This window comes from Takifugu rubripes, chromosome 7 (assembly GCF_901000725.2).
Source record: "Takifugu rubripes chromosome 7, fTakRub1.2, whole genome shotgun sequence".
NCBI classification, from domain to species: Eukaryota; Metazoa; Chordata; class Actinopteri; order Tetraodontiformes; family Tetraodontidae; genus Takifugu; species Takifugu rubripes.
The window spans coordinates 8161613-8177853 of NC_042291.1; the positions used below are offsets into that span (position 1 = coordinate 8161613).

The 16241-nt window shown below is 39.5% G+C and overlaps 4 protein-coding genes across 4 annotated transcripts; all 4 read left to right on the forward strand.

Annotated features, from left to right (window-relative positions):
* The first annotated feature begins 351 nt into the window (after nt 1-351).
* Nucleotides 352-7020, forward strand: LOC115250344 (uncharacterized). Its single transcript, XM_029838528.1, has 8 exons — nt 352-560; nt 667-744; nt 853-936; nt 3458-3535; nt 3644-3695; nt 6228-6430; nt 6537-6614; nt 6723-7020. Exons 1-8 carry the CDS (start codon nt 474-476, stop codon nt 6822-6824), a joined length of 762 nt encoding a protein of 253 aa, XP_029694388.1. The 5' UTR covers nt 352-473; the 3' UTR covers nt 6825-7020.
* Nucleotides 3188-3799, forward strand: LOC115250473 (hepcidin-like). Its single transcript, XM_029839113.1, has 3 exons — nt 3188-3351; nt 3458-3535; nt 3644-3799. The coding sequence occupies exons 1-3, from the start codon at nt 3265-3267 to the stop codon at nt 3743-3745; spliced, it is 267 nt and encodes an 88-aa protein (XP_029694973.1). The 5' UTR covers nt 3188-3264; the 3' UTR covers nt 3746-3799.
* Nucleotides 7021-9000: 1980 nt separating the features above from the next.
* Nucleotides 9001-9764, forward strand: LOC115250474 (hepcidin-like). The gene is made up of 3 exons (XM_029839115.1): nt 9001-9174; nt 9281-9358; nt 9467-9764. The coding sequence occupies exons 1-3, from the start codon at nt 9088-9090 to the stop codon at nt 9533-9535; spliced, it is 234 nt and encodes a 77-aa protein (XP_029694975.1). The 5' UTR covers nt 9001-9087; the 3' UTR covers nt 9536-9764.
* A 1927-nt stretch (nt 9765-11691) lies between these two features.
* Nucleotides 11692-15757, forward strand: LOC101072669 (hepcidin-like). The gene is made up of 3 exons (XM_029839114.1): nt 11692-11877; nt 11987-12064; nt 15453-15757. Exons 1-3 carry the CDS (start codon nt 11791-11793, stop codon nt 15552-15554), a joined length of 267 nt encoding a protein of 88 aa, XP_029694974.1. The 5' UTR covers nt 11692-11790; the 3' UTR covers nt 15555-15757.
* The last annotated feature ends 484 nt before the right edge of the window (nt 15758-16241 follow it).

Sequence of the window (16241 nt, forward strand, 5' to 3'; positions counted from 1 at the left end):
TATATTTAAGAGTCTATGTCCCTGAGTGATAAATAAAATATAACTGTTCATGTTATAAATTTGTTTGAGACATTGTCATGAGACATTTTTCATTGTCATTATTCCCATTTAAATAGATGTGTTTTATGTGCTGATCAAGTTTGTTTTAATGTTTACAATATCAGAAAACTACAAACACGTGACATCACCAAACCAGTAAAACGCCTCGAAATAAGAGAGAAGTTCCAGTTACCTTCAGTTGCAGAAATTCCCATTCCCATTCCCAGCAACAACCTGGGAGTTGTGCAAGTCTGGCAGCATCAACTGACCTGGAGCTGCTGTCAGTGATGAGGCAACAGAGGTCCAGGACCGTATAAATACCAACACATTCTGTCCACACAACCATCAGACAGGAGAAGTCAGAGGAGCTGACAAGAGTCACCTGCACAAGAGTCAAAGCCCGGAACCAGTTGGAGCAGTTCAGCCCTCCAGAGATGAAGACCTTCAGTGTTGCTGTTGTTGCGGCCGTCCTGCTGGCCCTCATTTGTCTCCAAGAGAGCTCTGCTCTTCCTCTCAGTGAAGTAAGAACTCCACCTGCTCTCATTTCAGTCTCTTTTTGGGCTGATAGAGTTTTGTCAGGCTGATCAAATATGGCTCCGCTTGTAAATGTTCACTGTTCATGGTCAGGTGGAAGATGTGGAGGTGCCAGTGATGGATGATAATGGAGCTGTTGTATATGAAGAGATGCCAGTGGACTCCTGGAAGGTTGGTTCATTCTACTAAAACACACTGAGCTCATTCACACTGAAGCAGATGAGTGAAAGATGATGCTGGAGCTGAAGGTGTTCTTCATGTCTCTTGTCCTTCACACAGATGCCGTATACCAACAGACACAAGCGGAGTCCTAAACGCTGCAAGTTTTGCTGTAATTGCTGTCCTGGAATGCGGGGATGTGGCGTCTGCTGCAGGTTCTGATCACTCCTGATGTCACCAACTATAACACTAGATTATTTTTTGTCAACTTGAAAGTATTGAGTGACACTGTGATTTTCAATATCTGATGTTTCTTCTGGACTTTGTCATTCTGCCATGACGTCCATCAGCCTTCACGGAGCTGAAATGTTTGCAGTTATGTCCAAGTGATCCAAATAAACACTAATGACTCCCTAAATTATTGTCTGAACGTGTTCTTTCAGTCCTTTTTGCATCTGAAAATATAGTTTCAATGCATGAACTGATGTTATTTCTGTACTTTTTAGCTCAGTCGGAGCTCTGGGTGTTTTCCTGCTTTACAAACACAAAGTCTTTAGTTTGATGTTCAGGACATTCAACACTTGTCATCAAAAACTCAATTTTAAAGAGCATTTGTTGTTCCAGTTGCACTTGAAATGAATCATAAATGTTATAATCAGCGAATGGTCATATCTTGATCATAGAATATGAAGAAGAGGATGAACCATCATCTAACCTTAAAAGGTCAAAGAAGTCCAAACTGACATCAGTGAGCAGGGTTGTCAAATCTGACTGTAGTTCATTCTAAAAGTGTTAGATACACAATAAAAGTAAAAAAAAAAAACATGGCAGATATTTAGATATAAACCAGATAAACCCATAAGTGGTTACAGTCATCAAATACTGCACTCAAGCAGAAATACAGGTTCTTTTCACATCTACTCAGGACTTCACTCATTTTCTACTTTTGAACCTGAATCATTTAAATCTGTAGAGAAAACCAGGATCCACACCAGGAAAAAGTTAAAATATGTCTCTCTTTTTTATGATGATGACACTTTGCAAACATGTTTAGAATAAGACACTCATGGATGGACAAATATTTCAGTAATATTCTATTTTAACCAGTGAAAACTCTCCACAGGATTCCTCGATACAACAAGATTAAATGAATCCATTTGATTCCAGTTTTCTGGTTTCACTCCTCTTTCCTCAATGTTTCCACCCAAACGCTCCAATCACTCTTCGTCTTTAAGGAATATTTATTTTACTGAATACAAAAGAAACAGCTGAGGTGGACAAGAAGAGCCAAAATAATGGTCAAAGGTTTTATTTCTCTATTCTGTAGCATGTTCATTTTAACATGATAAAATCACATGTTTCAATGTATTATATTAATTTGATGCTTTTATGGAATTCAGAATCTAACACTCTAATAACACCATAAAAAATTATTTTTTTCAAGAATTCAGCTATGGTTTAGACACACGATTCTCTAAAATGTAATTCATTTCAAATATATATTTAAGAGTCTACGCCCCTGAGTGATAAAGAAAATATATCTGTTCATGTTATAAATTTATTTTACACCGTTTTTGGTTTTTCATTGTCATTATTGCCATTTGAATAGATTTGAGTTTTATGTGCTGATCAAGTTTGTTTTAATTTTTATAATATCAGAAAACTACAAATACGTGACATCACCAAACCAGTAAGATGCACAGAAATTATTGATGGTGCATCAGACAAACAAAGAGAGAAGTTCCAGTTTCCTTCAGTTGCAGAAATTCCCATTCCCATTCCCAACAACAACCTGGGAGTTGTGCAAGTCTGGCAGCACAGAGAGTTGAACAACAAATTGGAAAATATAGACATGTTGCCCAGTCTTTAAAAGCAGAAGGCAGGTGAGATGATGAGCCAGAGGTGACTTGCAGGTATGTAATAGCAGGCTGGAATGAACCAGGAAGCTGCCGTGCACAACCAGTGAATAAACACACAGGGGAAAGCATGAAAAGAAACACAAGGGAGTGCGAGAGGAAAACACCAGGGGCGTTCCTAACAATATTTAACGGTCTACGCCCCTGAGTGATAAAGACAATTGACCTGTTACTGTTCTAGATTAGTTTTACACAGTTTATGGTTTTTAATTGTCATTATTGCCATTTGAAAGGACTTGAGTTTATCTGCTGATCAAGTTTGTTTGTAATTTCCCAATATCAGAAAACTGCAAATAAGTAGCATTGCCAAAAAAGTAAGAAGCATAGAAATGATTGATGATGCATCCGACAAACAAAGAGAGAAGTTCCAGTTACCTTCAGTTGCAGAAATTCCCATTCCCATTCCCAGCAACAACCTGGGAGTTGTGCAAGTCTGGCAGCATCAACTGACCTGGAGCTGCTGTCAGTGATGAGGCAACAGAGGTCCAGGACCGTATAAATACCAACACATTCTGTCCACACAACCATCAGACAGGAGAAGTCAGAGGAGCTGACACGAGTCACCTGCACAAGAGTCAAAGCCCGGAACCAGTTGGAGCAGTTCAGCCCTCCAGAGATGAAGACCTTCAGTGTTGCTGTTGTTGCGGCCGTCCTGCTGGCCCTCATTTGTCTCCAGGAGAGCTCTGCTCTTCCTCTCAGTGAAGTAAGAACTCCACCTGCTCTCATTTCAGTCTCTTTTTGGGCTGATAGAGTTTTGTCAGGCTGATCAAATATGGTTCTGCTTGTAAATGTTCACTGTTCATGGACAGTTGGAAGATGTGGAGGTGCCAGTGATGGATGATAATGGAGCTGCTGTATATGAAGAGATGCCAGTGGACTCCTGGAAGGTTGGTTCAGTCTACTGAAACACACTGAGCTCATTCACACTGAAGCAGATGAGTGAAAGATGATGCTGGAGCTGAAGGTGTTCTTCATGTCTCTTGTCCTTCACACAGATGCCGTATACCAACAGACACAAGCGGAGTCCTAAACGCTGCAAGTTTTGCTGTAATTGCTGTCCTGGAATGCGGGGATGTGGTGTCTGCTGCAGGTTCTGATCACTCCTGATGTCACCAACTATAACACTAGATTATTTTTTGTCAACTTGAAAGTATTGAGTGACACTGTGATTTTCAATATCTGATGTTTCTTCTGGACTTTGTCATTCTGCCATGACGTCCATCAGCCTTCACGGAGTTGAAATGTTTGCAGTTATGTCCAAGTGATCCAAATAAACACTAATGACTCCCTAAATTATTGTCTGAACGTGTTATTTGAGTACTGTTTGCATCTGAAAATATAGTTTCAAGTTTATCAACCGATTTTCTTTCTGGGTGTTTTCCTGCTTTACAAACACAAAGTCTTTAGTTTGATGTGCAGGACATTCAACACTTGTTATCAAAAACTCCATTTTAGAGGACATTTGTTGTTCTAGCTGCACCATAGAATAAGAAGAAGAGGATGAACCATCATCTAACTTAAAAGGTCGAAGAAGTCCAAACTGACATCAGTGAGCAGGGTTGTCAAATCTGACTGTAGTTCATTCTAAAAGTGTTGGATACAAAATTAAAGATAAAAAAACCAAACCTTATATTTAGATATAAACCAGATAAACCCAGAGGTGGTTCCAGTCATCAAATACTGTACTCAAGCAGAAATACAAGTTCTTTTTCACATCTACTCAGGACTTCACCCATTTTCTACTTTAGAACCTGGTTTTATTTAAATCTGTAGAGAAAACCAGGATCCACACCAGGAATGAAGTTAAAATATGTGTCTCTTTTTTATGATGGTTAAACATTGCATGAATGTTCAGATTAAGACACTCCCCTATGGACAAATATTTCAGTAATATTCCATTTTAACCAGTGAAAACTCTCCACATGATTCCTCGATACAACAAGATTAAATGAAACCATTTGATTCCAGTTTCAGGTTTCACTCCTCTTTCCTCAATGTTTCCACCTTAACGCTCTAATCACTCTTTGTCTTTAAGGAATATTTATTTTACTGAATACAAAAGCAAGAGCTGAGGTGGACAAGAAGAGCCAAAATAATGGTCAAAGGTTTTATTTCTCTATTTTGTAGCATGTTCATTTTAACATGAAAAAAATCACACGTTTAAATGTATTATATTTATCTGATGCTTTTATGGAATCCAGAATCTAACACTCTAATAACACAATAGCAATGTTTCCAAGAACACAGCTGTGGTTTCGACACACTGTTTTTAATTAGACACACTGTATTATCTCAGAAATTGTAAACACGAACTGATCACCAAAAAAGAGACAAAACAGAGTCAGACATGATTGATTTAAGTGAATCAGGAATTAGATTTTACTGAGGGCTTGGCAATCCACAAAAACGCAAAGATGAACGAAATCTACAAAGTAGAAAGAGCAGTTTGGGTGTGATGAGCGGGCTCAGGCGAAAGAGTTGGGAGCGTGAAAGCAAGGCACAGGCACAGTGAACACGAGGCACGAGACCAGGAACAATCAAACATACAAATTAAGGCGGAGTCATTGGAGCCACACTGTTACCACAGACAGTTGAACAACAAATTGGAAAATATAGAAATGTGGCCCAGTCTTTAAAAGCAGAAGGCAGGTGAGATGATGAGCCAGAGGTGACTTGCAGGTATGTAATAGCAGGCTGGAATGAACCAGGAAGCTGCCGTGCACAACCAGTAAATAAACACACAGGGGAAAGCATGAAAAGAAACACAAGGGAGTGCGAGAGGAAAACACCAGGGGCGTTCCTAACAATATTTAACGGTCTACGCCCCTGAGTGATAAAGACAATTGACCTGTTACTGTTCTAGATTAGTTTTACACAGTTTATGGTTTTTAATTGTCATTATTGCCATTTGAAATGACTTGAGTTTATCTGCTGATCAAGGTCTGATCAGCAGATCAAGGGATGTGGAATCTGCTGCAGGTTCAAAAGCAACAGCTGAGGTGGACAAGAGGAGCCAAAATAATGATCAAAGGTTTTATTTCTCTATTCTGTAGCATGTTCATTTTAACATGATAAAATCACATGTTTCAATGTATTATATTTATCTGATGCTTTTATGGATTCCAGAATCTAACACTCTCATAACACCATAAAGAATGTTGTTTCCAAGAATTAAGCTATGGTTTAGACACACGATTCTCTAAAATGAAATAATTTCAAATATATATTTAAGAGTCTATGTCCCTGAGTGATAAATAAAATATAACTGTTCATGTTATAAATTTGTTTGAGACATTGTCATGAGACATTTTTCATTGTCATTATTCCCATTTAAATAGATGTGTTTTATGTGCTGATCAAGTTTGTTTTAATGTTTACAATATCAGAAAACTACAAACACGTGACATCACCAAACCAGTAAAACGCCTCGAAATAAGAGAGAAGTTCCAGTTACCTTCAGTTGCAGAAATTCCCATTCCCATTCCCAGCAACAACCTGGGAGTTGTGCAAGTCTGGCAGCATCAACTGACCTGGCGCTGCTGTCAGTGATGAGGCAACAGAGGTCCAGGAGCGTATAAATACCAACACATTCTGTCCACACAACCATCAGACAGGAGAAGTCAGAGGAGCTGACAAGAGTCACCTGCACAAGAGTCAAAGCCCGGAACCAGTTGGAGCAGTTCAGCCCTCCAGAGATGAAGACCTTCAGTGTTGCTGTTGTTGCGGCCGTCCTGCTGGCCCTCATTTGTCTCCAAGAGAGCTCTGCTCTTCCTCTCAGTGAAGTAAGAACTCCACCTGCTCTCATTTCAGTCTCTTTTTGGGCTGATAGAGTTTTGTCAGGCTGATCAAATATGGCTCCGCTTGTAAATGTTCACTGTTCATGATCAGGTGGAAGATGTGGAGGTGCCAGTGATGGATGATAATGGAGCTGCTGTATATGAAGAGATGCCAGTGGACTCCTGGAAGGTTGGTTCATTCTACTAAAACACACTGAGCTCATTCACACTGAAGCAGATGAGTGAAAGATGATGCTGGAGCTGAAGGTGTTCTTCATGTCTCTTGTCATTCACACAGATGCCGTATACCAACAGACACAAGCGGAGTCCTAAACGCTGCAAGTTTTGCTGTAATTGCTGTCCTGGAATGAGTGGATGTGGCGTCTGCTGCAGGTTCTGATCACTCCTGATGTCACCAACTATAACACTAGATTATTTTTTGTCAACTTGAAAGTATTGAGTGACACTGTGATTTTCAATATCTGATGTTTCTTCTGGACTTTGTCATTCTGCCATGACGTCCATCAGCCTTCACGGAGCTGAAATGTTTGCAGTTATGTCCAAGTGATCCAAATAAACACTAATGACTCCCTAAATTATTGTCTGAACGTGTTCTTTGAGTACTGTTTGCATCTGAAAATATAGTTTCAAGTTTATCAACCGATTTTCTTTCTGGGTGTTTTCCTGCTTTACAAACACAAAGTCTTTAGTTTGATGTGCAGGACATTCAACACTTGTTATCAAAAACTCCATTTTAGAGGACATTTGTTGTTCTAGTTGCACCATAGAATAAGAAGAAGAGGATGAACCATCATCTAACTTAAAAGGTCGAAGAAGTCCAAACTGACATCAGTGAGCAGGGTTGTCAAATCTGACTGTAGTTCATTCTAAAAGTGTTGGATACAAAATTAAAGATAAAAAAACCAAACCTTATATTTAGATATAAACCAGATAAACCCAGAGGTGGTTCCAGTCATCAAATACTGCACTCAAGCAGAAATACAAGTTCTTTTTCACATCTACTCAGGACTTCACCCATTTTCTACTTTAGAACCTGGTTTTATTTAAATCTGTAGAGAAATCCAGGATCCACACCAGGAAAGAAGTTCAAATATGCGTCTCTTTTTTATAATGATGACACTTTGCATGAATGTTAAGATTAAGACACTCCCCTATGGACAAATATTTCAGTAATATTCTATTTTAACCAGTGAAAACTCTCCACAGGATCCCTCGATACAACAAGATTAAATAAATCCATTTGATTCCAGTTTCTGGTTTCACTCCTCTTTCCTCAATGTTTCCACCTTAAGGCTCCAATAACTCTTTGTCTTTAAGGAATATTTATTTTACTGAATACAAAAGCAACAGCTGGGGTGGACAAGAAGAGCCAAAATAATGATCAAAGGTTTTATTTCTCTATTCTGTAGCATGTTCATTTTAACATGATAAAATCACATGTTTCAATGTATTATATTTATCTGATGCTTTTATGGATTCCAGAATCTAACACTCTAATAACACCATAAAGAATGTTGTTTCCAAGAATTAAGCTATGGTTTAGACACACGATTCTCTAAAATGAAATAATTTCAAATATAGTATATTTAAGAGTCTATGTCCCTGAGTGAGAAAGAAAATATAACTGTTCATGTTATAAATTTGTTTTCCACAGTTTTTGGTTTTTCATTGTCATTATTGCCATTTGAATAGATTTGAGTTTTATCTGCTGATCAAGTTTGTTTTAATTTTTACAATATCAGAAAACTTCAAACACGTGACATCACCAAACCAGTAAGATGCACAGAAATTATTGATGGTGCATCAGACAAAGAGAGAAGCTCCAGTTTCCTTCAGTTGCAGAAATTCCCATTCCCATTCCCAGCAACAACCTGGGAGTTGTGCAAGTCTGGCAGCATCAACTGACCTGGAGCTGCTGTCAGGCAGCACAGAGAGTTGAACAACAAATTGGAAAATATAGAAATGTGGCCCAGTCTTTAAAAGCAGAAGGCAGGTCAGATGATGAGCCAGGGGTGACTTGCAGGTATGTAATAGCAGGCTGGAATGAACCAGGAAGCTGCCGTGCACAACCAGTGAATAAACACACAGGGGAAAGCATGAAAAGAAACACAAGGGAGTGCGAGAGGAAAACACCAGGGGCGTTCCTAACAATATTTAACGGTCTACGCCCCTGAGTGATAAAGACAATTGACCTGTTACTGTTCTAGATTAGTTTTACATAGTTTATGGTTTTTAATTGTCATTATTGCCATTTGAAATGACTTGAGTTTATCTGCTGATCAAGTTTGTTTGTAATTTCCCAATATCAGAAAACTGCAAATAAGTAGCATTGCCAAAAAAGTAAGAAGCATAGAAATGATTGATGATGCATCCGACAAACAAAGAGAGAAGTTCCAGTTACCTTCAGTTGCAGAAATTCCCATTCCCATTCCCAGCAACAACCTGGGAGTTGTGCAAGTCTGGCAGCATCAACTGACCTGGAGCTACTGTCAGTGATGAGGCAACAGAGGTCCAGGAGCGTATAAATACCAACACATTCTGTCCACACAACCATCAGACAGGAGAAGTCAGAGGAGCTCACAAGAGTCACCTGCACAAGAGTCAAAGCCCGGAACCAGTTGGAGCAGTTCAGCCCTCCAGAGATGAAGACCTTCAGTGTTGCTGTTGTTGCGGCCGTCCTGCTGGCCCTCATTTGTCTCCAGGAGAGCTCTGCTCTTCCTCTCAGTGAAGTAAGAACTCCACCTGCTCTCATTTCAGTCTCTTTTTGGGCTGATAGAGTTTTGTCAGGCTGATCAAATATGGCTCTGCTTGTAAATGTTCACTGTTCATGGACAGGTGGAAGATGTGGAGGTGCCAGTGATGGATGATAATGGAGCTGCTGTATATGAAGAGATGCCAGTGGACTCCTGGAAGGTTGGTTCAGTCTACCGAAACACACTGAGCTCATTCACACTGAAGCAGATGAGTGAAAGATGATGCTGGAGCTGAAGGTGTTCTTCATGTCTCTTGTCATTCACACAGATGCCGTATACCAACAGACACAAGCGGAGTCCTAAACGCTGCAAGTTTTGCTGTAATTGCTGTCCTTGAATGCGGGGATGTGGTGTCTGCTGCAGGTTCTGATCACTCCTGATGTCACCAACTATAACACTAGATTATTTTTTGTCAACTTGAAAGTATTGAGTGACACTGTGATTTTCAATATCTGATGTTTCTTCTGGACTTTGTCATTCTGCCATGACGTCCATCAGCCTTCACAGAGCTAAAATGTTTGCAGTTATGTCCAAATCATCCAAATAAACACGAATGACTCCCTAAATTATTGTCTGAACATGTTTTTTGAGTCCTGTTTGCATCTGAAAATATAGTTTCAAGTTTATCAACTGATTTTCTTTCTGTACTATTTAGCTCAGTCGGAGCTCTGGGTGTTTAACTGCTTTACAAACACAAAGTCTTTAGTTTGATGTGCAGGACATTCAACACTTGTTATCAAAAACTCCATTTTAGAGGACATTTGTTGTTCTAGTTGCACCTGACATATATCATAAATGTTATAATCAGCAAATGGTCATATCTTCATCATAGAATAAAAAGAAGAGGATGAACCATCATCTAACCTAAAAGGTCAAAGAAGTCCAAACCGACATCAGCGAGCAGGGTTCTCAAATCTGACTGTAGTTCATTCTAAAAGCGTTGGATACAAAATTAAAGATAAAAACCCAAACCTTATATTTAGATATAAACCAGATAAACCCAGAGGTGGTTCCAGTCATCAAATACTGCACTCAAGCAGAAATACAAGTTCTTTTCACATCTACTCAGGACTTCACCCAGTTTCTACTTTAGAACCTGGTTTTATTTAAATCTGTCGAGAAAACCAGGAGCCACACCTGTCACAGCTGGGGGCAATCATGCCCGTGATCCGCCTCGCCCCGCACTCCTGTTGTGCATCAGGACTCTAATGAACGCTTATCTTGAAACCCGGAGGCACACCTGCTCCCTGCCAGATCGTTGTTCGTTCCCGATTACTTTCCAGCGTATTCCTGTTTGCCTGCCTGCCTGCCTGCCTGCCTGGTTCTGACCTTGCCTGTTCCTGACCATTCTGTTTAACCTGCTCCCCTGTAAACTCTGTCTGCCTTCTGCCCGATCTCGACCTTGCCTGTCCCCGACTGTTCTGTTCTGCTCGCTCCCCGGAGAATCCTGTCTGTTGTCTGTGTCCGGCAATAAAGTGGTGTTCAGCCAGACTCGTGTGTCGCATTTGGGTTCTCATCTGGTTCCCTACACACACCAGGAAAAAGTTCAAATCTGTGTCTCCTTTTTATGATGGTTGAATTTTGCGTGAATGTTTAGAATAAGATGCTCCTGGATGGACAAATATTTCCGAAATATTCTATTTTAACCAGTGAAAACTCTACACAGGATTCCTCGATACAACAAGATTAAATGAATCCATTTGATTCCAGTTTCTGGTTTCACTCCTCTTTCCTCAATGTTTCCACCCAAATGCTCCAATCACTCTTTGTCTTTAAGGAATATTTATTTTACTGAATACAAAAGCAACAGCTGAGGTGGACAAGAAAAGCCAAAATAATGGTCAAAGGTTTTATTTCTCTATTCTGTAGCATGTTCATTTTAACATGATAAAATCACATGTTTCAATGTGTTATATTTATTTGAGGCTTTTATGGAATCCAGAGTCTAACACTCTAATAACACAATAGCAATGTTTCCAAGAACACAGCTGTGGTTTCAACACACTGTTTTTAATTAGACATACTGTATTTTTTTCAGAAAAACAATACAAAAATGTTGTTTGCAAGAATTCAGCTATGGTTTAGACACACGATTCTCTAAAATGTAGTCATTTCAAATATATATTTAAGAGTCTATGTCCCTGAGAGATGAAGAAAATATATCTGTTAATGTTATAAATTTGTTTTACACAGTTTTTGGTTTTTCATTGACATTATTCCCATTTGAATAGATTTGAGTTTTATCTGCTGATCAAGTTTGTTTTAATTTTTACAATATCAGAAAACTACAAACACGTGACATCACCAAACCAGTAAGATGCATAGAAATGAGAGAGAGAAGTTCCAGTTACCTTCAGTAGCAGAAATTCCCATTCCCATTCCCAGCAACAACCTGGGAGTTCTGCAGGTCTGGCAGCATCAACTGCCCTGGAGCTGCTGTCAGTGATGAGTCAACAGAGGTCCAAGAGCGTATAAATACCAACACATTCTGTCCACACAACCATCAGACGGGAGAAGTCAGAGGAGCTGACAAGAGTCACCTGCACAAGAGTCAAAGCCCGGAACCAGTTGGAGCAGTTCAGCCCTCCAGAGATGAAGACCTTCAGTGTTGCTGTTGTTGCGGCCGTCCTGCTGGCCCTCATTTGTCTCCAGGAGAGCTCTGCTCTTCCTCTCAGTGAAGTAAGAACTCCACCTGCTCTCATTTCAGTCTCTTTTGGGCTGATAGAGTTTTGTCAGGCTGATCAAATATGCTTGTGTATGCTTGTAAATGTTCACTGTTCATGTACAGGTGGAAGATGTGGAGGTGCCAGTGATGGATGATAATGGAGCTGCTGTATATGAAGAGATGCCAGTGGACTCCTGGACGGTTGGTTCATTCTACCGAAACACACTGAGCTCATTCACACTGAAGCAGATGAGTGAAAGATGATGCTGGAGCTGAAGGTGTTCTTCATGTCTCTTGTCCTTCACACAGATGCCGTATACCAACATATACAAGCGTCGTCCTCAACGTTGCAGGTTTTGCTGTAATTGCTGCCCTGGAATACAGGGATGTGGTCCCTGCTGCGGGTTCTGATCACTCCCGATGTCACCAACTATAACCCTCGATTTTTATTTGTAAACTTGAAAGTATTGAGTGACACTGTGGTTTTCAATATCTGATGTTTCTTCTGGACTTTGTCATTCTGCCATGACGTCCATCAGCCTTCACGGAGCTGAAATGTTTGCAGTTATGTCCAAGTGGTCCAAATAAACACTAAAGACTCCCTAAATTATTGTCTGAACGTGTTTTTTGAATCCTGTTTGCATCTGAAAATATAGTTTCAGGTTTATCAACCGATTTTCTTTCTGTACTATTTAGCTCAGTCGGAGCTCTGGGTGTTTTCCTGCTTTACAAACGCAAAGTCTTTAGTTTGATGTGCAGGACATTCAACACTTGTTAACTTTTCAAAAACTCCATTTTAAAGAGCATTTGTTGTTCCAGTTGCACCTGACATGTATCATAAATGTTATAATCAGCACATGGTCATATCTTCATCATCGAATATGAAGAGGATGAAACATCATCTAACCAAAAAGGTCAAAGAAGTCCAAACTGTCATCAGTGAGTAGGGTTGTCAAATTTGACTGTAGTTAATTCTAAAAGTGTTGGATACAAAATTAAAGATTAAAAAAAACCAAACCTTATATTTAGATATAAACCAGATAAACCCAGAGGTGGTTACAGTCATCAAATACTGCACTCAAGCAGAAATACAAGTTCTTTTCACATCTACTCAGGACCTCACCCATTTTCTACTTTAGATCCTGGTTTCATTTAAATCTGTAGAGAAAACCAGGAGCCACACCAGGAAAGAAGTTAAAATATGTCTCTCTTTTTTATGATGATGACACTTTGCAAAAGTCTTCAGATTAAGACACTCCCCTATGGACAAATATGTCTATACTATTCAATTTTAACCAGTGAAAACTCTCCACAGGATCCCTCGATACAACAAGATTAAATTAATCCATTTGATTCCAGTTTCTGGTTTCACTCCTCTTTCCTCAATGTTTCCACCCAAACGCTCCAATCACTCTTTGTCTTTAAGGAATATTTATTTTACTGAATACAAAAGCAACAGCTGAGGTGGACAAGAAGAGCCAAAATAATGGTCAAAGGTTTTATTTCTCTATTCTGTAGCATGTTCATTTTAACAAGATAAAATCACATGTTTCAATGTATTATATTTATTTGATACTTTTATGGAATCCAGAATCTAACACTTCAATAACACCATAAAAAAAAGTTCATTCTAAAAGTGTTGGATACAAAATTAAAGATTAAAAAAAACCAAACCTTATATTTAGATAGAAACCAGATAAACCCAGATGTGGTTACAGTCATCAAATACTGCACTCAAGCAGAAATACAAGTTCTTTTCACATCTACTCAGGACTTCACCCATTTTCTACTTTAGAACCTGGTTTTATTTAAATCTGTCGAGAAAACCAGGAGCCACACCTGTCACAGCTGGGGGCAATCATGCCCGTGAGCCGCCTCGCCCCGCACACCTGTTGTACATCAGGACTCTAATGAAAGCTCATCTTAATCCCCAGAGAGACACCTGCTCCCTGCCAGATCGTTATGCGTTCCTGATGACTTTCCAGCGTATTCCTGTTTGCCTGTCTGCCCAGTTCCGACCTTGCCTGTTCCTGACCATTCTGTTTAACCTGCTCCCCTGTAAACTCTGTCTGCCTTCTGCCCGATCTCGACCTTGCCTGTCCCCGACTGTTCTGTCCTGCTCGCTCCCCGGAGAATCCTGTCTGTTGTCTGTGTCCGACAATAAAGTGGTGTTCAGCCAGACTTGTGTGTCGCATTTGGGTTCTCATCTGGTTCCTGACACACACCAGGAATAAGTTAAAATATGTGTCTCTTTTTTATGATGCTTGAATTTTGCGAGAATGTTTAGAATAAGACGCTCCTGGATGGACAAATATTTTCGAAATATTCTATTTTAACCAGTGAAAACTCTACACAGGATTCCTCGATACAACAAGATTAAATGAATCCATTTGATTCCAGTTTCTGGTTTCATTCCTCTTTCCTCAATGTTTCCACCCAAATGCTCCAATAACTCTTTGTCTTTAAGGAATATTTATTTTACTGAATACAAAAGCAACAGCTGAGGTGGACAAGAAGAGCCAAAATAATGATCAAAGGTTTTATTTCTCTATTCTGTAGCATGTTCATTTTAACATGATAAAATCACATGTTTAAATGTATTATGTTTGTCTGATGCTTTTATGGATTCCAGAATCTAACACTCTCATAACACCATAAAGAATGTTGTTTCCAAGAATTAAGCTATGGTTTAGACACACGATTCTCTAAAATGAAATAATTTCAAATATAGTATATTTAAGAGTCTATGTCCCTGAGTGAGAAGGAAAATATAACTGTTCATGTTATAAATTTGTGTTCCACAGTTTTTGGTTTTTCATTGTCATTATTGCCATTTGAATAGATTTGAGTTTTATCTGCTGATCAAGTTTGTTTTAATTTTTACAATATCAGAAAACTGCAAACACGTGACATCACCAAAGCAGTAAGATGCACAGAAATGATTGATGGTGCATCAGACAAACAAAGAGAGAAGTTCCAGTTTCCTTCAGTTGCAGAAATTCCCATTCCCATTCCCAGCAACAACCTGGGAGTTCTGCAGGTCTGGAAACAGCAACTGACCTGGAGCTGCTGTCAGTGATGAGGCAACAGAGGTCCAGGAGCGTATAAATACCAACACATTCTGTCCACACAACCATCAGACAGGAGAAGTCAGAGGAGCTGACAAGAGTCACCTGCACAAGAGTCAAAGCCCGGAACCAGTTGGAGCAGTTCAGCCCTCCAGAGATGAAGACCTTCAGTGTTGCTGTTGCTGGCCCTCATTTGTCTCCAGGAGAGCTCTGCTCTTCCTCTCAGTGAAGTAAGAACTCCACCTGCTCTCATTTCAGTCTCTTTTGGGCTGATAGAGTTTTGTCAGGCTGATCAAATATGGCTCTGCTTGTAAATGTTCACTGTTCATGGTCAGGTGGAAGATGTGGAGGTGCCAGTGATGGATGATAATGGAGCTGCTGTATATGAAGAGATGCCAGTGGACTCCTGGCAGGTTGGTTCAGTCGACTGAAACACACTGAGCTCATTCACACTGAAGCAGATGAGTGAAAGATGATGCTGGAGCTGAAGGTGTTCTTCATGTCTCTTGTCCTTCACACAGATGCCGTATACCAACAGACACAAGCGGAGTCCTAAACGCTGCAGGTTTTGCTGTAATTGCTGTCCTAGAATGGTGGGATGTGGTACCTGCTGCAAGTTCTGATCATCTGATTCTCCTGATGTCACCAACTATAACATTCGATTATTATTTGTCAACTTGAAAGTATTGAGTGACACTGTGATTTTCAATATCTGATGTTTCTTCTGGACTTTGTCATTCTGCCATGACGTCCATCAGCCTTCACGGAGCTAAAATGTTTGCAGTTATGTCCAAGTGATCCAAATAAACACTAATGACTCAATAAATTATTGTCTGAACGTGTTCTTTGAGTCCTTTTTCCATCTGAAAATATAGTTTCAAGTTTATCAACCAATTTTCTTTCTTTGCTTTTTGACCCAGTCGGAGCTCTGGGTGTTTTCCTGCTTTACAAACAAAAAGTCTTTAGTTTGATGTGCACTTGTTAACTTTTTAAAAACTCCATTTTAAAATACAGTTATTGTTCCAGTTGCACCTGATATAAATCATAAATGTCAGAAATGCTATTTTTTGTCAACGCTCACATGTATTCCTCATGTTTTTTTCATGTTTTTATTCTTCTGAAATGTTTATCAGTCATTCATTGATGTGAAATGTTTGCGGATATTTTTATGTTATGAAAAAAAAGCTTTAACATTCACTATAAATTTGAAAGCCCCTTATCCCTCTCACAAAAACACAATTGTTTCAAAGTTGGAAACCAGTGGAAAACAAAAATACACATTTAGTGCACACTTCCCAACCCCCCACTCT